Source organism: Neoarius graeffei, chromosome 2, assembly GCF_027579695.1.
Source record: "Neoarius graeffei isolate fNeoGra1 chromosome 2, fNeoGra1.pri, whole genome shotgun sequence".
NCBI classification, from domain to species: Eukaryota; Metazoa; Chordata; class Actinopteri; order Siluriformes; family Ariidae; genus Neoarius; species Neoarius graeffei.
The window spans coordinates 62,043,856-62,067,271 of record NC_083570.1 but is presented as its reverse complement, the minus strand read 5'-3'; the positions used below and the strand labels follow the sequence as shown (position 1 = coordinate 62,067,271).

At 41.0% G+C, this 23,416-nt stretch overlaps 1 protein-coding gene across 1 annotated transcript in view; it reads right to left on the bottom strand.

Annotated features, from left to right (window-relative positions):
* The window catches only part of LOC132881763 (hepatic triacylglycerol lipase), a 29,008-nt gene extending 8,496 nt beyond the window's left edge, over positions 1 to 20,512 (bottom strand). The window contains exons 1-7 of the mRNA XM_060914614.1: positions 20,324 to 20,512; positions 19,841 to 20,031; positions 19,354 to 19,533; positions 11,339 to 11,456; positions 10,139 to 10,372; positions 9,778 to 10,023; positions 6,586 to 6,700 (exon numbers count right to left, since the gene is read on the bottom strand). Coding sequence (XP_060770597.1) covers positions 6,586 to 6,700; positions 9,778 to 10,023; positions 10,139 to 10,372; positions 11,339 to 11,456; positions 19,354 to 19,533; positions 19,841 to 20,031; positions 20,324 to 20,462 — 1,223 coding nt within the window. The 5' untranslated portion in view covers positions 20,463 to 20,512. The remainder of the gene's footprint in view (positions 1 to 6,585; positions 6,701 to 9,777; positions 10,024 to 10,138; positions 10,373 to 11,338; positions 11,457 to 19,353; positions 19,534 to 19,840; positions 20,032 to 20,323) is intronic.
* Positions 20,513 to 23,416: the final 2,904 nt, after the last annotated feature.

Sequence of the window (23,416 nt, the reverse complement as noted above, 5' to 3'; positions counted from 1 at the left end):
TTGCGGCGGCTGTGCAGGCGGTTTGGGACAAACCAGCGCTCTGCATGGCGGTGCTTCTGTGCTCGCTTTGTGGATCCATGGCGTGGTGTTCGAGCGATGTTGCTGACGGCATCACGGCGGCGGTGCTGGAGATGTGGGACTCGTTTTCGTGCACCTTTTGGTGGGACTGTGGCTGCTACACCACTGGAATTACATCCTGACCCTTACTTGGTGGACTTTACTTTTTTTTTAATTTTTTATTTATTTATTATTTTTTATTATTTTTTTCCCTTGTCTATAATTGTAAAGCGTCCTTGGGTTTCTTGAAAGGCGCTATATAAATTTAACTTATTATTATTATTATTATTATAGTCAGCTGGGATAGGCTCCAGCTTGCCTGCGACCCTGTAGAACAGGATAAGCGGTTGCAGGTAATGGATGGATGGATGAACTCACAGGCTAGAAATGGTGGTGGGATTTACACATCATATTATTCAGTGATCAGCGAGATACCACAGTGCAGTAGGTGTTGGTCTAACTGCAAGATTATACCATAAATTACCATTCTTCGTGTGCATGCGATGTCACGCTTATTTTCCAAACCGGAAGTCCACTGTGTTGGATGATAACAACAACCAACCTTGTGTCCGAAATCGCTCCAAACTCACTATAGTGAGGACGCCATTTTGTGGTGCTGTCCGAAGCCTTAGTGAGGATTATTTACACCGTATCCCACAATGTATCACGAAAAATAGTGTACAACCGATGGTCACTGTCCAAAGCAATATATCCCATCATGCCTTGTGGTCGCACTGAAAGAAATCAAATTAAAAATCTCAAATTTGATTTAATAAAAGGCAGCGACAAAGAGGAAAGTATTCAGCCTTGATAAAAAAAAAACTGAAAGATGCATAGCATAGCATAGCATAGGCATCCTTCCATCTTGAGAGATGATGGTAGCACTCTGGTGTCATGGCCGTGGGCAACGTCTTGTGTGACTTGTCAGTCCTATCCTTGCATGACAGTTCCAGCCACAGTTGGGACATATGAAAGTAGAAAGGTTCTGGGTTTGTCTCTCTTTTTGTTTCTGTCTCTTTACCTCAAGCTGCTTGTTGCGTTTTGCCTGGCCCGTTGCTAGACCGGCCTTGACTGCATAATGCCATCCACTGTGGTTTACCGTGAGCTGTTCCCAACTGGCCGGGTCTATGTCGGTGCACTTCAGGTCACGTTTGCAAACATCCCTGAAGTGCAGTGCTGGGCATCCTACTGGGTGATTTCCTATAGCTAGTTCACCTTACAAGATGTCCTTCGGGATGCGCCCATCCTTCATTCTGAATACATGCGTAGACGTCGCTGGCAAAGGAGGAGATGCATACTCAGGGAGCCGGAACGCTCCAAAACAGTGATGTTGTCCCTGTCCCTCAATGAAATACCAAGGATGTGCCTCAAGCAGCGTAGGTAAACACTTTCAAGGTGGTTTTCTTGTCTGGCATATGTGGTCCAAGACTCACTGCCGTACAGCAGCGTGCTGAGAATGCACAATCGATACACTAAGTTTTGTGTTTAGTGTCAAGTGGTTATTGTTCTACACTCTCTTACCAAGTTGAGTCATCACGCCTGCAGCCCTGGCTATCCGTCTGTCGATTTCCTTATCTAGAGACAGATTATTAGTGACAGTTGAACCAAGATATGTGAAGTGATGTCACTTCAAGCACTTCCGTGCCAATGGTGATGACGGGGTGGCTTGGGAACGTCTTGACCCATGACAACAGTTTTCTTAGTGCTGATGGTCAGCGCAAACTCCCTACAAGCATGTGCAAACTGCTTGATCATCTGTTGTAGCTTGTGCTCGACGTGTGTGGTCAATGCTGCGTCGTCGGCAAACAACAGGTCTCTGATCAGGACTGTGCGAACTTTGGTCTTGGCTCTCAGTTGGGCCAGGTTAAACAGTTTCCCATCACTGCGGTTGTGTAAGTGGATGTCTTGTGTGGAGGCGATTAAAAGATTAGTAAAAGACGCAGGCACTTTGTATTTATAAATGTGGGAAAGACGCTCAGTATAATATATCACAAAAATACATGCATGTATTTATTATTTTGAAAACCCACCAGCCGACTGATGTGGACGTTTTAATTGTGCGACAGTAATGACGTAAATACCAGCGTGACGGAGTAGTGTCCAAAAGTGTTTTTTTTTTTTTCATTTGACCAATGAGCTCACTATATAGTCCTCTATATAGTAATTCCCTATATAGGGAGTAGGGAACGAGTGAGCAATTTCGGACACGGCAAGATAGCGGCGCTTCGTGATTTTCTTTTGATTTCATTGCCTTTGGAGAAAGATGATGCCTACTTTGTGTGTGGAATATAATTGTGGTAATAATGCTGTGTGAGACAAAAAGAAACAGTTCTTCAGAATTCCCAAAATAATTAAAAACGGCGACAAAACTGATGAAGAACTGTCCAGAGAACGTCATGTGCTGTAGTTGAAAAACATAAATCGTAAGGACTTAACTGAGGAAAAAGCTAATTACACCCCTGTGTGTGGTGACCACTTTATATCTGGTAAGAGTTCATTGCTAATTAAAGCTGTGTTTTCTGCTGATTAAATTGAACTTTTGAGCTTTAGCGCAAATGCTCTGCTTCTCGCCTTGCAGGAACACCAGCAAACCTACGCGATAAAACAAATCCAGATTGGGCACCAAGACTCAAATTGTGACACAATAAGCTCAAGATGAAAACTCATCTCACAGTATCGAGAAGCAACAGGATAAATGAAAGATCTGCCAGGAAAGCCAGATTAGAAGCAGCGCAAACCTTAGCGAGTTTGGACACAATGTGGGTCAGCTTTACCAGGTGAGAGATTAGTGATGCCGTTCCAGTAACTTCGTTTTACGAATGCACTTTTTGTTTACAGACGTACCGGAGTCAAATGAAATTGTGCCAGAAACCCTCCCAGTAGAGACGCACACTGAAAGATGGAACTCAGTGGGTTACAAATATCTCAAATGGAGCCGTGCAACAGAGATATGACTTGTGGATTTTAAGAAAAAAATATTGGAAGCTGATTTAACTTTGCCAAAGTGTGCTGTGCCTTGTGTAATTTATCTCCATCAAGTGTTCCTTTTGATTAGAGAGATTTTACTTTGTCTATGGAAAGGAACTAGAATTAGCATAAAATAGTACTACTTGTTTTGTGATGTTTTTATTGCATGCTTTTGGACTGTCTGTACTCTATTTTACCAAAGACTTTTTAATTTTTTGAAATGTAAAGGTTTGTTGGGTTAATAATATAAAAACTAGACTGCATTTCCACAGAGAGAATGCAAAGTATGCTTGCTGGGCTGCAGCAGAACAGTTATCATGCTAACATGCTAAGGCTAACATGTAAACAGCTAGCATTCTAATATGTTAATGGCAAACATGGTAACAGCTAGCATGCTAACATGCTAAGGCTTAACATGTAAAAAGCTAGCATTCTAATATGTTAATGGCGAACATGGTAACAGCTAGCATACTAACATGCTAAGGCTAGCATGTAAACAGCTAGCATGCTAACATGTAAACAGCTAGCATACTAAGGCTAACATGTAAACAGCTAGCATTCTAATATGTTAATTGCAAACATGGTAACAGCTAGCATGCTAACATGCTAAGGCTAACATATAAACAGCTAGCATTCTAATATGTTAATGGCAAACATGGTAACAGCTAGCATGCTAAGGCTTAACATGCAAACAGCTAGCATTCTAATATGTTAATGTCGAACATGGTAACAGCTAGCATACTAACATGCTACGGCTAGCATGTAAACAGCTAGCATGCTAACATGTAAACAGCTAGCATACTAAGGCTAACATGTAAACAGCTAGCATTCTAATATGTTAATTGCAAACATGGTAACAGCTAGCATGCTAACATGCTAAGGCTAACATATAAACAGCTAGCATGCTAAGATGCTAAGGCTTAACATGTAAACAGCTAGCGTTCTAATATGTTAATGGCGAACATGGTAACAGCTAGCATGCTCACATGCTAAGGCTAACAAGTTCTGAGCATGTTACCATGCTGAGGTTAATTAGCTAACAGCTAGCATGCTAATAGTTAACATCTAGCATGCGAACATGCTAAGGTTAGCACGCTAACATTCATATAAAAACAAGAATAATTAGAATATCAAAAGACGGCATTCTGGATTTGTATATCATCCAATATGGCGGCGGATGCATACATCACACTATTTTTGTCATGTGGTTGCACACGAAGAATTTGAACCTTCACTGGATCAGAAAGCTTCACTGCCCCATCTCTTGTGTTCCCTGTTTTCAGTGACTAGAGCCTGAATACCTGCTGCAGCGTGCTGTTTGGTGGAGGATGGAGATTAGCTGCTAGAAATCTTTTTCACTCTGTGTGTGTGTGTGTGTGTGTGTGTGTGTTGATGTGCGACGGCCGGCGCACTTTAGTCACTATCTTCTCACAGTTGCAGTGTTGAGCACAGTATGAGTAATCCTCTTACATCAGGATGCTCTTTGTTGACTACAGCTCTGCCTTCAACACTGTCATCCCCCACAAACTCATCTATAAACAATCCACACTTGGTTTGCACCCCACCCTCTATGACTGGCTCCTCGACTTCCTGACTGGCAGGCCCCAGACTGTCAGGATTGGTAATAGGACTTCATCCAGCATCATCACAAACATTGGCACCCCACAGGGATGCGTCCTCAGCCCCATCCTCTATACTCTGTTCACCCATGGCTGTGTCGCCTCCCACAAGGGCAACATCATCCTGAAGTTCACGGACGACACCACGGTGATAGGACGCATCACTGGCGGTGACGAAACGGCCTACAGGAGGGAGGTGGCCAGTCTGGTGTCATGGTGTGAGGACAACAACCTCACCCTCAACACAGACAAGATGAAGGAGATGACAGTGGACATGAGGAAGGAGAGGAGACCTCATCGGCCACTGTTCATCCAGGAGCTTGATGTGGAGAGGGTGAGCAGCTTCAAATACCTGGGTGTTCACATCAATGAGGACCTCACATGGACACATAACACCACACAGCTGGTTAGGAAGGCTCAACAGTGTCTGTACTTTCTGAGGAGGCTGAGGAAGTTTGGTATGTCACCCAAGATCCTCAGCAACTTCTACAGCTGCGTGATTGAGAGCATCCTGACCAACTGCATCACTGTGTGGTACGGCAGCACTACAGCAATGGACCGCAAACGCCTGCAGAGGGTGGTGAAGACTGCTGAGAGGATCACCAAAACTCCACTGCCCTCTCTGCAGAGCATCTACCACCACAGAGTCCACAAGAGAGCTGCCTCCATCCTCAAAGACCCCACCCACCCCCAGCACGAACTATTCACACTCCTACCCTCAGGCCGGAGGTACAGAAGTCTGAAATGTAAGATTGTCAGAAGAAAGAACTCTTTCTTTCCCACCGCCATCAGACTCCTGAACAACTGACAGGAGTCTATAACCATGGACTACCTCCCTGTAAACTGTCCTTGACTGTTTACATCTCTTTACATTTGTTTGCACATTACTGCCCCTTTTTCTGCTGTTCCTTGATTGTTTACATCTGATTACATTGTTTGCACATTCGCACATTACTGCCCTTCTGCTGCTACGTCTGATCATTGCTTTATTTTTGTATTACTCTACCTATTTTGCACTACATTTACCTTTATTTTGTACTATACTGGGTGTTTTTGTTTCTTTTGCTTTGCTTTGATTTTTGCACTATATTGCCTTTACTTTGTATTACTACTTCCACCTATTTATTTATTTGTAATTGGCATTCATGGTGGACAGCAAACTAAGAATTTCATTGTGCAAGTGGACATGTCCTTACTGTGCATATGACAATAAACACTTTGAACTGTCAACTACCCCTAGTGGTGAGCTCAGGGAACACCATCTGCTGGAAATCAGTGTTGTCTTTTGTGATGATACTTTGTCAATTTTTTTTAAAATAAGTGTTGTTCTTAACTGTTTATTACTTCTACAGCTGCTTCCAGTCAATTTCATTATTATTATTATTAGCGGCACGGTGGTGTAGTGGTTAGCGCTGTCACCTCACAGCAAGAAGGTCCGGGTTTGAGCCCCGTGGCTGGTGAGGGCCTTTCTGTGCGGGGTTTTCATGTTCTCCCCGTGTCCGCGTGGGTTTCCTCCGGGTGCTCCGGTTTCCCCCACAGTCCAAAGACATGCAGGTTAGGTTAACTGGTGACTCTAAATTGAGCGTAGGTGTGAATGTGAGTGTGAATGGTTGTCTGTGTCTATGTGTCAGCCCTGTGATGACCTGGCGACTTGTCCAGGGTGTACCCCGCCTATCGCCCGTAGTCAGCTGGGATAGGCTCCAGCTTGCCTGTGACCCTGTAGAACAGGATAAAGCGGCTAGAGATAATGAGATGAGATTATTATTATTTGTTATTGACCAATTCACTAAATTCCTGATTTGGTGAAAATTACGTCTCTGTTTTCTTTGCGTCTGCTTTATGTAACTAGATGGTGGAAATTGAGCTAGTTAAAAGGTAAAGCATATAAATTTATTACACCACTTTGTTACATACTGTAGAGGGCAACTTGAAATGTACATACAGAGTAATAGGGATATACTGGCTCTCTCCTTCACTTCCAATAAGAGCAATGGAGACAGAAGCTTTGACCTGCTCGATCAGATTCATCACCAGGACCTTAATCTGGTAGTGATAGACTGTGTGGGAAAAACAGAAAGGTGTCATAAATGCAAAAAAATGTGGAAAAAACTTCCAACATCAACAAACCAACCAACCTTAATGGAATACTCTAACAGTTTTTAACCAGTTTTACCCAATGTTCAAACACGTCCATTAAAATAACAAAAATTCTGGTTAAAAAAAAAAAAAAGGACAGAATTTTAATTTACTGATACCTTAGGCTGAAATATTTTTAAAGTAAAAAAACGTGTTTCACATAAATGTTTGAGATGGTTGAACTACAGCCTTTGGACTTCCACAAAAATGAGACTTGAGTAAAAAGTGTGTGTGTCCTTTTTGAAGTGCAGCGAAATGTGTTCAAAATTTTAATGGTAATTATATGTGCACCACAGATACAGTATACTCTAAGAAAAGCACAAAACCTTTTGTCACTGGAGTGGTGCCATCAAGAGTATATATTTTGTATACCTTTAGTGTATGTTTTACACAATGTTGTGTACCTTTTGAATAATTGAACCTTGAGGACCACTTTTGTACACTGTCAGAAATAGGGATACAGTAGGAGTCCTTTTCTGTCCCCCATGGTACAGTCTACACTAATGTACCCCCTAGGGCTCATTATTGGACCTCAAGGTAACTATGTGTACCTTTTCAGGGCCAAAAAGGTACATATTTATGTTCCCAAGCAGTATATAAAGAGTACAAATAAGTACCTTAGAGCAGGGTTTCTCAACCACTGGGCCACAGCCCATCTAGAGGCGCCATGTAGTGGGCCGTGGTTTAAAAAATTTTTTTTAATTCATTTTAATTTATTTTTATTTGAAGTACATTTATTATTATTATTTTTTACTCATAGTAGGGTACAATTGCTGGGTTGCATCCGACATCACATCCGCCTCATTGAGCTACGGTCATGCTACAGCTCACAATGCTTTGCGATGGGTTATCGATGAAAATGAGGTGTTTTGGTGGCGATATGCACGTGAGCTAAAAGTTGTGGTCACACAGCAGGTGAACGCTTGACTGTCACGCCTTTGCGCGCTCGAGCGGCCATGTGCACTCACAAAGCGCATTGTGCGTGCGCATGGGAAATGCTTGATACTGATTTGAGCGCAATCAGCACGCATAGGTGTGGACACTGTTTTCACAGAGGCTTTGCGAAGCATTATTATCACTGTCACGTTTGTTTCTAGCCACGTTTATAACACTTTAAATATTCTGCTTTCTGGTTTGCTTTTGTAAATATCACGCCTGCTAATAAACACACTTCCTGCACTTAGATCCATCTACCGTCGTCTATCTTGTAGTGTCCTGATCCCCAGATCTTTAACGCAGCCGCATATAAAAAGTTGTACTCCTCCATGCTCTTCCAGGTTTTCATCTGCTTGTCCGTGTAGAACGATGTCTGCAGCACCAGGTAGTTTGAGATGTCGGGGAACTCAATGGATGGATCATTTTCCAACTTGTATGAAAAATCCTTCGTTAGCGTGTAAAAATCTATCCCATTGAGTGGTTTCTATAGCCACTTCTTTTGAGTGTACTTCTTGGTTTTAATAACTTGCTTGTTTTCTGTACACAAACATGGCAATAAGTTCTTGTGTTAATGTACCAGACTCCACTTTTGGATCATTAATTCCTTTTGACCGAGAATGCCCTGCATGCATGGTTTGGATTCTGGGACATCTGTACAATTTTAAATACAAAACCTACAATTAAAAACAGTTTGTTTTTATTGCATTTATTTAATTCCTGGGCTCCCATCTGTAACAGGGAGTGATGTTGCATTATGTTAAACACGTTACAATAGATTATTAGATTGTAATAGAATAGATGAGCCAAAATAATTGGGGATCTTATTTAATGGGCTCTGACTCGTTACAAGTATGAATAGGTGGGCCTCGAAGCAGGAAAGGTTGAGAACCCCTGCCTTAGAGGGTACTGCCCCAATGCCAAGCCATTGTACCCCTAGAGGTACAATAATGTACTTTATCTTCTGAGAGTGTACCTTTTTAAACTATTACTCTAAAAGATCATTAAAAAGTGTGCTACATGCACTTGAGAGTAATACCCCTCTGAGAAGGAATGGAAAAAAAAAAAAATATATATATATATATATATATATATATATATATATATATATATATATATATATATATAAATTATTATTTTTTCTCTGATAGTGTAGAGATTTAGGCGGCACGGTGGTGTAGTGGTTAGCGCTGTCACCTCACAGCAAGAAGGTCCGGGTTCGAGCCTCGTGGCCGGCGAGGGCCTTTCTGTGCGGAGTTTGCATGTTCTCCCCGTGTCCGCGTGGGTTTCCTCCGGGTGCTCCGGTTTCCCCCACAGTTAACTGGTGACTCTAAATTGACCGTAGGTGTGAATGTGAGTGTGAATGGTTGTCTGTGTCTATGTGCCAGCCCTGTGATGACCTGGTGATTTGTCCAGGGTGTACCCCGCCTTTCGCCCGTAGTCAGCTGGGATAGGCTCCAGCTTGCCTGCGACCCTGTAGAACAGGATAAAGCGGCTACAGATAATGAGATGAGATGAGTGTAGAGATTAGCTTGAAAGTTCTGGAGGATTTGTGTGCATTCCATTACAGTATTCAAATACATTCACAAACCTTACCCAAAACTTAAAAATCCTTAACAGCAGAAAATCACAACCTTGAGACAAATCTCATCTCATCATCTCTAGCCGCTTTATCCTGTTCTACAGGGTCGCAGGCAAGCTGGAGCCTATCCCAGCTGACTACGGGCGAAAGGCAGGGTACACCCTGGACAAGTCGCCAGGTCATCACAGGGCTGACACATAGACACAGACAACCATTCACACTCACATTCACACCTACGCTCAATTTAGAGTCACCAGTTAACCTAACCTGCATGTCTGTGGACTGTGGGGGAAACCGGAGCACCCGGAGGAAACCCACGCGGACACGGGGAGAACATGCAAACTCCACACAGAAAGGCCCTCGCCAGCCATGGGGCTCGAACCCCGACCTCCTTGCTGTGAGGCGACAGCACTAACCATTACACCACCGTGCCGCCCTTGAGACAAATCCTGGGGTAAAATAATATTGAGTTAACACACTGACCTTTAAATGGTGTTTGAGGACCAGTCTTCAGATAGAAACCTTTGCTATTGCCTCTAGTGTACACCTGTCTAACATCATAGCCCAGAGTATTACAGCGATCCTTTTTGCAGTCCAGACACAGACCTTGGTTAAATGCATGGTCATTTCGACAGCGGTAAGCTGTCATCTGTTGGTCCGTGTTCAACAAGGATTCGATGAAAAGGTGGACAGCTCGCTGGTGAGCGCATTTTATAGTCTTTGGAACCCCTGTTATGAGGTGATAAGAGAGTTAAAATACAGTAGGTACATCACACCAGTTACACTCTGTCAAGATGTTTTCTATGACTGTGTGAATGATGCACTTCACAGTAATCTGCTATACCTTCCAGTCCGTATTGGTAAATGTTGTTATATATGTCTGACATGTGACAGCCGGGCTGGAAGTAGCCTCCGTTTGGGTAGAAGTCAACATGTCCAACAGGCTGATGGATTCCCACTGCCAACCCAATGCTGGACTTAGCAAAGGTGTGAATGACGTCTACAAACTTGGCATCATCAGGAGACAGCCTGTCAGAAGCAGGAACTCCCTCAAAGTTGGGACCTGCAGGATCCAGACCTGCCCAGAAGGAGTCAGTTATATATTACAGTCTCTTATCAGGTCACAGGTATGTCTGTTTTGGAATTTGAACTTACCTTTATAAACAACATCATCTGATTTTAGAACAGACTACATGTGTATTTTTCCCCTGAACTCATACAGAGAGTGATATGATATTTGTTTCTTTCCTTTTCATATAATAAATAGCTGGAGAGAATGCAATGTCCTTCTTTCGTTCTCCAAGCAGTCAAGAAATTACACGAGCAATAAAAAAAAATCTATTTTATCTTCTCTCTTACATGTAAATCAAATTAAAGTGAAACCTTTCATTAGTCAGCATACTCATACACCTCAGGCTATTCTTTAAAAGAAAAGTCATTTGTGGTTTCCATTCTCTGGCTTTAAAGCATGCGTTATCACATACTGTATGTTCCCAAAGAGATGATTCTGGTGTCTCCTTAATTGTAAATGAGCTGAAAGTAATGTGTTTTGAGTTCGCTTTTTTCCTGCCTATATTTGGGCTTTTTATTCAGTGTCTTCATCCATGAGAGCTGTGTGGGAAAGGTAAAAACTACTGTTTTCCGCCATACTGTTGGGAAATGTTTAAAGAGGAACATCTGGAACTGGAATTCTTTGATCAGAACTTCAAGGCCATTTAACAAGACCAAAGTAATTTTATTCATAAATAAACAAATTGTTGACTATTGTTCAGGAGTTTTCATTTTGAAGCAAATCTGTGCCATCAGGGTGGTGATAGAACATGGTTTACTTGCAACTTCTTGTGCACAGCACTCCATCCATCATGTGGTTTACAGTCTTGTCTGGATTTGGTATTGTTTCCATGTGAAAATAATATTTCTTCATTGATACCTCACTGAACTTTCATTAGCACACATTGCTTTTTGCTTGTTTTAACTAAAGGTCCCTTGTGTTTAGATCTTTCCTGATCTGAATTGTATGTACCTTAAGAAGAAAGAAGGCTACCTGTTATGCGGCCCAGCTTTCTGGCTTTTTTAAAATGGCTTCCTACAAATCCAGCTGCATGTGCTCCTAAACTGAAACCAATCAGGTGCACCTTATCCATGGAGAGCTGAGTGGTCTCCTGTTGAGAAGAGAAGGGTAATCGTGCTTAATTGTGATAAATCAGGCATGTTAAAGCTTGCTTTAATATGGTACCCCTGTTGTGAGGTGATAATGTAGTTAAAATACAGTACATCACACCTCTTATACCGCTTACATTTTGTCAAAAGTGTGTGTGTACTTGCTCAGTATCGAGGACCGGAAGATGTTTTTTTACCAACAGGAAATTTGAGCAGCAGGGGGCTGATTAATGCTACAGACTAGCATCACTGAGATGAAGGTTATAATGATACTGAATATTTAACACTAAATCATTCAATGTATGATCCAATAGCCCATTTTTTTGTTTTTATTCTTTGTATCTTGATTAAGTTCAAATCCTGATTAAATTAAAAATCTACATTATTATATTTTATGGTTAGACAAAAGTATTGATAGTTCACCAACCTTAATAATGGGAACATTTTTGTGTGATTGATTACACAAAATCTCTGGTATTATGGTAGCTCAAACAGGAAAAAAAAATCCAGTCTGCACAATTTATATGTTTAATTATTATAAATACGGAGGTGATTTATAGAAAATCGTGCATGCTGATTGGTTAAGAAATTTGGACTATTTCTCGATAATTGCCTCGAATGAGTTGGCAAAATGGCGGCCAATTGCTTCATCACCATAAGTGAGGAAGAATTACAAATCATGAAAGAAAATGCTGTTCCTAAAAGCACTAAAGATGCTATAAAGTTTGGTCTAAAGCTATTCAAAGGTAAAGCAGAATTGTGATTTATTTTATCTATTTCAAAACAAAGTATTTTATGTGAGTCGCATAGATAAGTGACACAAGTTTGTGCTGCGCCTTTATTACATTTGCATGTTGCTTTTGAAGTTTGAAATAAATGATTTTTTAAATATGATTTAAAAAAAAATTTAAATAATGACCTGTGTATTTATACTAAAACAATTATCCACCTCAAGCTCAGTGAATATTGGTGAATAATAGCCTCGACTTTGTATCAGTTATTACTGATATTCACTTCACCTATTGCGAATAATTGTTTATTAACAGTCATGTCCAATATTTGTTTCATAAATTAATTATTGACTTTTCCTTTTAAACTTCTTTCATTGACATGAGTGTATTTTCACATGGTTTATCGGATGGTGATGGAGCAGCCCTTTAGTCCTTTAGTCTCTCTGGCTCTCTTACTTCCTCATGCATGTACTGTATATACAGTGGTGCTTGAAAGTTTGTGAACCCTTTAGAATTTTCTACATTTCTGCATAAATATGACCTAAAACATCATCAGATTTTCACACAAGTCCTAAAAGTAGATAAAGAGAACCCAGTTAAACAAATGAGACAAAAATATTATACTTGGTCATTTATTTATTGAGGAAAATGATCCAATATTACATATCTGTGAGTGGCAAAAGTATGTGAACCTCTGGGATTAGCAGTTAATTTGAAGGTGAAATGAGAGTCAGGTGTTTTCAATCAATGGGATGACAATCAGGTGTGAGTGGGCACCCTGTTTTATTTAAAGAACAGGGATCTATCAAAGTCTGATCTTCACAACACATGTTTGTGGAAGTGCATCATGGCACGAACAAAGGAGATTTCTGAGGACCTCAGAATAAGCGTTGTTGATGCTCATCAGGCTGGAAAAGGTTACAAAACCATCTCTAAAGAGTTTGGACTCCACCAATCCACAGTCAGACAGATTGTGTACAAATGGAGGAAATTCAAGACCATTGTTACCCTCGCCAGGAGTGGTCGCCAACAAAGATCACTCCAAGAGCAAGGCATGTAATAGTTGGTGAGGTCACAAAGGACCCCAGGATAACTTCTAAGCAACTGAAGGCCTCTCTCACATTGGCTAATGTTAATGTTCATGAGTCCACCATCAGGAGAACACAGAACAATAATGGTGTGCATGGCTGGGTTGCAAGGAGAAATCCACTGCTCTCCAAAAAGAACACTGCTGCTCGTCTGCAGTTTGCTAAAGATCATGTGGACAAGCCAGAAGGCTATTGGAAAAATGTTTTGTGGACGGATGAGACCAAAATGGAACTTTTTGGTTTAAATGAGAAGCGTTATGTTTGGAGAAAGGAAAACACTGCATTCCAGCATAAGAACTTTATCCCATCTGTGAAACAGGGGCGTCACTAGGAATTAAGCTTTACTGGGGCACTGCCCCCCCCCCGACACACACAAAATGCCCCCACCCGCACAATGCACCTTAACGTTCCTGATATACATCTACTGGTAAAGTTAAAAAGGGAGAGTCCGTTCAAGAATGCATTAAGATGTTTATTTAAACATACTCTATTGTCTTTCATATGCAGTAAACCTGCCAAATATTTCATGGAACAGCTAAACAGCTGAATAACCTAACTAATTTTGTTATGTATTTGATTTAAGTTTTCTATTATGCATTTGTATTACATTCCACAAGAGTAAAGAAGCAATTTAGGGGAAAAAAGTTAACCAAGGAACATTTCAACTTGTCACTCATTTCTTAAACAGTACCAGAGCCTGTTCTCTGACTCATCCAAAGAGTAGACTCATCTCTCCAGTAGGCTAAATGGACTCATGGCACGCCACACGCACGCTATGTTTACAGTGAGACCACTCCCAGACCAATGAGACAATTAGTTAGAAAGAAGAGGCAATAGAAGTTTGAAACACACTCTGTCCTACAACTTACAGTAGATAAATGATCTGCCAAAGAAACTAATTTGTTACGAAAATCTTTCAACATTTTCTTACTGGGGCACAGCTGATTTTTACTGGGGCACGTGCCCCAGTAAAAAAGGCCTAGTGACACCCCTGCTGTGAAACATGGTGGTGGTAGTATCATGGTTTGGGCCTGTTTTGCTGCATCTGGGCCAGGATGGCTTGCTATCATTGATGGTAGGGCTGCGCGGTATACACGGTACGACGGTAGAAACGATATAAATTTGACCACGGTAGAGATTTGTGCTCTGCCATCATACCGTCGATGACGTCATCACACCTGCCTCTGTGTGAAAATGGCCGCAAGCACAGGAATGGCAGAGAAGGAGGAGCTAGTAAAAAAAAAATGGTGCTGCATCCGTGATTTGGACATGGTTCGGGTTTAAAAGTCAGATGTTGAGCAGAAAAATGTCATCTGCAAAGTGTGTGGAGTAACTGTGACTGCCAACAAAGGTAACACGAGCAATTTATTTCACCATTTGAAATCAAAACATGTGCTCGAGTATGCAGAGAGCCAGAGGCTGCGCTCGGCTCAAACACCAGCTCAGTCTATGAACATGGGAGGAAAGAAAAAAGTTTCCCCCATGACCCAACAACAGACCTCCATTGCACAAGCCTTTTCCAAGAGTACTCCTTACGACAGAAAGACCACACGGTGGAATAATGTAACAAGAGCCATCACAACACACTTGTGCAACGACAATAGTCCCTTTCCAGACAGATGTGTTTCTGGCAAACAACCTATAAAAGAGGATGGGAACTTGGGGAAGCAAGTGAACTGGAGTGAACACTAAAGTTCAGTGTTGCAGCTTGTGATTTTAATTTGAAATATGCTGCTTTTTGTTATTGTTTTTTACTGAAAAGATGCTAAGTGTACTGTAAGTGTTTCTCTCTTAAAAATATATTGTTCAATCAGTCAGTGACACTTTTGCACAACAGACAAAGCAAAAAAGTCTGTTCTGGTATTTGAAGTAGTGTTATTTAGAATTGTATTTTTGTGTTCTTTAAGATGTGGAAAATTTGTTTGGTAACTTTTGCACGATTTTGGATTAGAGAAGAAAACCTTATCGTTGGCAACCAAAGTTCAGTGTTTGTGTTTGCAGCTTGATTGTAATTTGAAATATGAAACCAAATGTTCAGTGACAGTTTTTGCACAAGAGAACAAAAGCCTGTTCTGTCTGTGTACTTGAAGTAGTGTGATTAGAATATCTATTTATTTTTTGTGTTCTTTAAGATGTGGAAAATTTAATGTTTGGTGTCTTTTGCACTATTTTGGATTACAGAACCTTTTCACTGTTTTTGCCATTTGCCCGATAGAAAACCTCTCTTACTTGAAGTACTGTTTATAATATCCCCTTTATTTTTGTAAGAATTTTGTACTTCTGAGGCGCTATCCTTACTTCTGTTGTTCTTTTGCGCAATAAATGCTCAAAAAATTACATTATATCTTTGCTTTGTTGTTGTTGTTTAAATCAATTTAGCTTTGCTAAGGGACTACAAAACCCATTCAGAAACACTTCCATTATAAGTTTTACACCACAATATATACCGTTACCGTGAAGAGATTCAATTTATACCGTGATATGAATTTTGGGTCATACCGCCCAGCCCTAATTGATGGAACAATGAGTTCTGAATTATACCAGCGAATTCTAAAGGAAAATGTCAGGACATCTGTCCATGAACTGAATGTCAAGAGAAGGTGGGTCATGCAGCAAGACAACAACCCTAAGCACACAAGTCGTTCTACCAAAGAATGGTTAAAGAAGAATAAAGTTAATGTTTTGGAATGGCCAAGTCAAAGTCCTGACCTTAATCCAATCGAAATGTTGTGGAAGGACCTGAAGCGAGCAGTTCATGTGAGGAAACCCACCAACATCCCAGAGTTGAAGCTGTCCTATACAGAGGAATGGGCTAAAATTCCTCCAAGCCGGTGTGCAGGACTGATCAACAGTTACCGGAAATGTTTAGTTGCAGTTATTGCTGCACAAGGGGGTCACACCAGATACTGAAAGCAAAGGTTCACATACTTTTGCCACTCACAGATATGTAATATTGTATCATTTTCCTCAATAAATAAATGACCAAGTATAATATTTTTGTCTCATTTGTTTAACTGGGTTCTCTTTATCTACTTTTAGGACTTGTGTGAAAATCTGATGATGTTTTAGGTCATATTTACGCAGAAATCTAGAAAATTCTAAAGGGTTCACAAACATTCAAGCACCACTGTAACTTTACCTTCAACATTCATGCTAATATTACCATCAAAATCATTGTGTTTGTCATCACTTGATTGCTTATTAACCAAGTCAACTCTGTGCCGTAACTTGCCACAACTGCATCACAGAATTGTATTGTATTCAGTGTTGAACTTTCAGTCCTACGTTTGCTGTCTCTGTTACTTCTAGATTAGATTTCTCATTAGTATAACACTGAACATCACCAAAAAATGAGGAGTGAGAAAATAAGCCTTTTCTCTTTTGTTTTTAGGAGCTAACTATTGTGGTGGAAAAGTGTAATAAAACTCCAGGCTGTTAGAAAGAAACAAACAGAAATATGAATTTATTGAAAAGATGAATTCAAGGAGGCTTTCTCCAATGAAATAATTTCACCTGGAGAAGAGCACGCTGCCTTGGCACGTACACGTTTTACTCATCTAAAAAATAGAACACAAACAGCATTCTTCATCCTATATAAACATGAGACACAGTGTCTGACCTTCTAAGTATCTAAGAGGCATGAGTTCTCTAAAAATTATATTTTTTCCTCGACACAGTGTGTCTGAAGCTTACCTTTCTTTTTTAAAGATTTTTTTGGGGCTTTTTCACCTTTATTGGATAGGACAGTGTAGAGACAGGACAGGAAATGATCGGGAGAGAGAGACGGGGAGGGATTGGGAAATGACCTCAGGTCGGAATCGAACCCGGGTCCCTGGATTTATGGTATGGCGCCTTAGCCACCTGAGCCACGATGCCCCAAGCTTACCTTTCTAAAGATCACTAAAAGCGGAAGAAAAATCTAAAAATTAGATTTTCCTCTACAATGTGAAACCTGGTCATTATTTTTATCATGCACTATATGGCTAAAAGTTTGTGGATATCTGACCATCACAGCCATTTGTGCTTGTTGAACATCTCATTCCCTATGTTATAAAAACCTCCACTCTTCCATGAAGGCTTTCCACTGGGTTTTGGAGCACGTCTGTGGGGATTTGACCATTCAGCCACAAGCGCATGAATGAAGTCAGGCACTGATGTGAAGCCCTGGGGTGTAGTCGGAATTCCAGTTTATCCCAAAGGTGTTCAGTGGGGTTGAGGTCAGGGTATGATCTTGGTAAACCATGTCTTCATGGAGCTCACTTTGTGCATAGGGGCAGACACACATTTGGGCCACTTAGTTCCAGTGAAAGAAAATTGTAATGCTACAGCATACAAAGATATTCTAAACAATTGGATGCTTCCAACTTTGTGGCACAGTTTTGGGAAACTCGCATATGGGTGTGATGGTCAGGCGTCCACATACTTTTGGCTATATAGTGTATGTTTGAGATTGCTGATATTTTTACTCCTATTAAACACCATTGTAACTGAGCTAATATATAGATTTAGGCACTGCCTAAAAACGGAGCGCCCATCTGTTTCTGGGTTGTAGAATTTTCTTACTGTATATCATAGCCAGCCTCTTTTATTTTATTTCTTTACTAGCTCACACTGGCCACTAGGCGGTGTTTAGGACTGGCAATTACTAACACTCGCCACTAGGCTGTGTGTATGACTGGTAATTACTAACACTGGCCACTAGGCGGTGTGTAGGACTGGTAATTACTAACACTGGCCACTAGGCGGTGTTTAGGACTGGCAATTACTAACACTGGCCACTAGGCGGTGTGTATGATTGGTAATTACTAACACTGGCCACTAGGCGGTGTGTATGACTGGTAGTTACTAACACTGGCCACTAGGCTGTGTGTATGATTGGTAATTACTAACACTGGCCACTAGGCGGTGTGTAGGACTGGTAATTATTAACACTGGCCACTAGGCGGTGTTTAGGACTGGCAATTACTAACACTGGCCACTAGGCGGTATGTATGACTGGCAATTACAAACACTGGCCACAAGGCGGTGTTTAGTAATGACGTCCGAAACACTACCTAGTGGCCAATGTTAGTAATTGCCAGTCATACACACCACCTATTGGCCAGTGTTAGTAATTACCAGTTCTAAACACCACCTAGTGGCCAGTGTTAGTAATTACCCATCATACACACCACCTAGTGGCCAGTGTTAGTAATTACCAGTCCTAAACACCACCTAGTGGCCAGTGTTAGTAATTACCAATCCTAAACACCACCTAGTAGCCAGTGTTAGTAATTACCCATCATACACACCACCTAGTGGCCAGTGTTAGTAATTACCAGTCATACACCACCTAGTGGCCAGTGTTAGTAATTACCAGTCCTAAACACCACCTAGTAGCCAGTGTTAGTAATTACCCATCATACACACCGCCTAGTGGCCAGTGTTAGTAATTACCCGTCATACACACCACCTAGTGGCCAGTTAGTAATTACCAGTCCTAAACACCACCTAGTGGCCAGTGTTTGTAATTACCAGTCATACACACTGCCTAGTGGCCAGTGTTAGTAATTGCCAGTCATACATAGCGTCAAGTGGCCAGTGTTAGTAATTGCCAGTCCTAAACACCGCCTAGTGGCCAGTGTTAGCAATTATTAACACTGGCCACTAGGCGGTATGTATGACTGTCTGTGAAGATTCTCAGTTATCCAGGTCATAGTAAAGTAGTAGGTGGTCTGTATGACTGGTAATTACTATAACACTGGCATGGTGGCAGGGACACATAGGACCAAAACCATCAGAAAACAACTCAAAGGGTTTCTTTATGTATCTACTCTCTTTGCCTATGGGGCTCCACTAGAAATGTCTCCCTGTGACATCAGCGTGGCATACAACTGCTTCCTTCACACTGGAATAACCAATATACAGCATCAACCAACAAATTAGCACCAGAATCACTAAACGGATCACGAATATTTCAGTATAAGCATACCTTAGGTCTTTCACTGTGGAGGTATCCTTTAAAACCTATTTATCTTTGCAATTTTCAGAGACTGCAGCATGATATTGTATGTGACTCTTTGAGTGCCAGGATTTCTTACCTCAAGCCACATCAGGAGATTTGCCACATTCAAGCCCAACTGCCTAGTGTTCTTAGTTGCAGTTGGGTATGGCTGAAAAGCCAGCGGTCTCCAGTCGAGGATCAGCACGTTCACATGCTCTAGCCTGGTTTTGAGGGCTATGGCAAGCTTGAAAACCCATTCCTCCATTTTTCCACTCAGCTACACAAGAGGAGTAGAGATCACCACAGGTCAGTGGAGCACATAGAATGATTATTAATACAGTGTAGATAACACATACTTATCTGCCTTTCTTAGAATTAAGCATGCCAGTGCCTCTCTCCCTACTGCATACCTTTCTATAGCAGTCAATTATTTTCATGGCTTTTCTGTAATGGACAGCTCTCCAGAAGCAGAAATTGCTCCCTGATGTATCTAAACATGTAAAGAATATGGAAAACCCTCTAATACACACACACACTCCCCCCCGAGAAGACAAGCAGAAGTAAAGTTTCAAACTCGTTTTCACCGTCCAGCCGTGAATAATGATGACTAGAGGGTTGCTTGTGTTGTAGTTGCATGTGTCAAGAGTGGCTGATTGAAATGGTTTGATAACACAAGTGTCTTCAAACAGACTGCCTTGTAAATGCATGTGAAAAGTCGACTTCACCACCAGTGGAACCTTCACTTCATTCTCCATTTCAAGTCCCCCAACATGATCTAAAAATAGAGCCAAATGTAACATTTCAAGAACCTTCAATCAGTCTTTTTACCACATGTAATTTTCTCTGTGTTCTAACGTTTTGATTTTTCCACAGTATGTGTCTAAAAACCATAGTATGTAGTGTGTAATTAAAGAGAAACGGACAGCATGTCTTGACATAAAAGGCCTTGCAGTTGTATTTAACCCTTTCAGTTTCTTTTTGACGTGAGGAACATCTGGAATATCCGTACACTATGATATAACTATAAAATAATCAGTTTATGAAGGAAAGCTAAATAGTTCACCTACCTGTAGTATTTTCTATGGCTTTTGTTGCCTCAAGATAGATTAGGAGGACAAAAGAGAAGCTCCTAGTTACAGCCTTCATTATTGCTCCAGTAAGTCCAATGTCAATGTCATTCCCAAGAACCGGGGGATGTACAAACATCCACAGACCTGTCTCGACTAGTGGAGCAATTTGGGGAAGGAAGTTGTGTCTATTGCCAAGAAAGAAAGAAAGAGAGAGAGAGAGACTGACAAATCGAGGTAGGGAGGTGTGGTGTGGAAAGGCTAAGGCAGAAGAAAAGGAGATTACCTTCTCTGATTGGCTGGATTTTTGTAGCTGGGGGGAAAAACCATGAGGATTGTCTCTGTATCGAAGGAGAAAAACAAAGGAGAGACACAAATGCTGTCTGCTTTGGGTTGACATTGACAACTGCATTACAAATCTGGAAAGGTTTATCCAGCATTCCTTGTAAGCATATTCATGTATTTATTCAAATAAAACCTTGCAAAGAGGCAGAGTTAATTTGTATTGCTGTTTTACGATGAACGTTGTATATTACTTAGCGGATTATGAATATTCAGTAACCACTGATGTGACTGTTCAGTGACCATTTCCTTGCTCAAAAGGAAGCTGTAAAATCTTTGAAGTTTTTATTATTATTATTATTATTATTATTATTATTATTATTATTATTTGGATTGCTTGTTTTTGTTTTTACAACTGTGGGCTGAAAAAAAAACAAGATTCAATTCAACAAAAAAACCAAAAACACTGGAATTTACACAGTCTGCAAGAATTTAATGAACGCTAACATGGGACAGCAAGCAATTTGTGGAACACATTGTGGTATTTAGTGACACACGCAAGTCTAAAAGGGAAAAAGAAATGAGGAATATTTTCCTTTAGGTGCGTCAATTGAAGTCGAACATGTGTGATTCATATGGTCTGTCATTACCACCTCTGAACATACACAGACTCCAGAACCCCTGAAACATCAGCTGAACTCTAAAATACACTGATCTAAGGCAAACTGTCAGATAAGTTACTGGATTACACTCCCTTACATACACCCATATACCTGATTGTAGACAATGTTATCGAAATCCTCTCCCTGGCTGCTGTTTGTTTTGAGTCAGTTGATAATTCACTACTATTAGCTGGTTCCATATTACTCAACGCACAGTTGTACACACAGCGAGTCTCATTGTTGTCTTTTGTATTGCATCAATCCTATTCGGGGCTCCGCGTGACCTTACAAATCCATATCAAATTTATGCCAAAGTGCTTTTGAATTCCTGATTCTGGTTCGTCATAAGGTGTTGATTAATTTTCTATAACATCATAGATTTGACAAACGTGATGGCTGCCAGGTAATACACAGCTTTATATTAATGTGCTTGTTCTATGATATTAGCATTTCTATAGCTAACTAATTCACAGGGTTTTGCATGGTGGACGCTCTACATAATCTAAATCTAATAATAAACAGATTAAAACCGTGTTGTTATTTACTGAAGAAGAGACAGGAGAGTCTTCAGGACAGAGGACTTATGGTTCGTCAATAAACTACCAAACTGTGTTTATTATCTTGTTAACTTTAAGAGAGAGAACAAAGAGAGGCTGGTGAGAAAACTACTGTTCATAAAATTGTTTTGTAGTTGTTCCACAACATTAAATGTAACTATACTGTTAGAAATAAGGGTACAGTAGGAGTCCATTTCTGTCCCCCAAGGTACAGTCTACACTAATGTACTCCTAGGGTTTATTATTGGATTTCAAGGTAACTATGTGTACCTTTTTAGGGCCAAAAAGGTCCATATATGTTCCTAAGCAGTATATAAAGGGTACAAATAAGTACCTTAGAGGGTCCAGTGACAAGCCATTGTACCCCTAAAGGTACAATAATGTACTTTATTTTCTGAGAGTGCATACATGGATAAAAATCACCATGTGCCAATCTTTAAGTAATAAAAAGATTCAATTATTTACTGTGTTATAAGAGTAATAAAACATGATGGGGCATTATGACTTTGTCTGGTTTTGTTTGTTTGTTTGTTTGTTTGTTTGTATTTTTTATTTCTCATTGTACTTTTATTCTTTACTAAACAATCAGCTGACCAGCCCGTATATGGAAACTTAGGTCTGCTAAGCCAAGGGATGTCCTGTCCTGTCCATGTCCTGGAGAACTGCCTTCTATTCTCCTCAGCAATCACACTGTCTTTCATCTTGTGTTATCTTATAGCAGTCAGTGAGAATTCTGCCAGCGCTTCAGTGAACCTGCATCAACATCTGTAATGTGAACTCAAATCAGGCAGCAATGTTACTGATAATAGGAAACAATCAGATAATACTCTGTATTTTTCACTTTCATCTCTATCTAACTTATCTGTAGTTCATGTGTGATTACCATGGACATGGAGTTAGACATGTTTCCCTGCTCATTACATTACAGGCATTTAGCGGACGTTCTTATCCAGAGTGACATACAACATACCCAGAGCAGCCTGGGGAGCATTTGGGTGTTAGGTGCCTTGCTCAAGGTTCACTTCAGCCATTCCCGTTGGTCCAGGGAATCAAACCAGCAACCTTTTGGTACCAAAGCTGCTTCTTTAACCATTAGGCCATGGCTTCCCTCCAAGAAAAGATCCAAGGACCTATTGACTTGAAACTCTTTTATAATGAAAATCTAAAGGCAGTTATTGAATTCGGGCGGCACGGTGGTGTAGTGGTTAGCGCTGTCACCTCACAGCAAGAAGGTCCTGGGTTCGAGCCCCGGGGCTGGCGAGGGCCTTTCTGTGTGGAGTTTGCATGTTCTCCCCGTGTCCGCGTGGGTTTCCTCCGGGTGCTCCGGTTTCCCCCACAGTCCAAAGACATGCAGGTTAGGTTAACTGGTGACTCTAAATTGACCGTAGGTGTGAATGTGAGTGTGAATGGTTGTCTGTGTCTATGTGTCAGCCCTGTGATGACCTGGCGACTTGTCCAGGGTGTACCCCACCTTTCGCCCGTAGTCAGCTGGGATAGGCTCCAGCTTGCCTGCGACCCTGTAGAGCAGGGGTGTCAAACCTGATCCATAAAGGGCCGTGTGGCTGCAGGTTTTCATTCCAGCCATGCAGCAG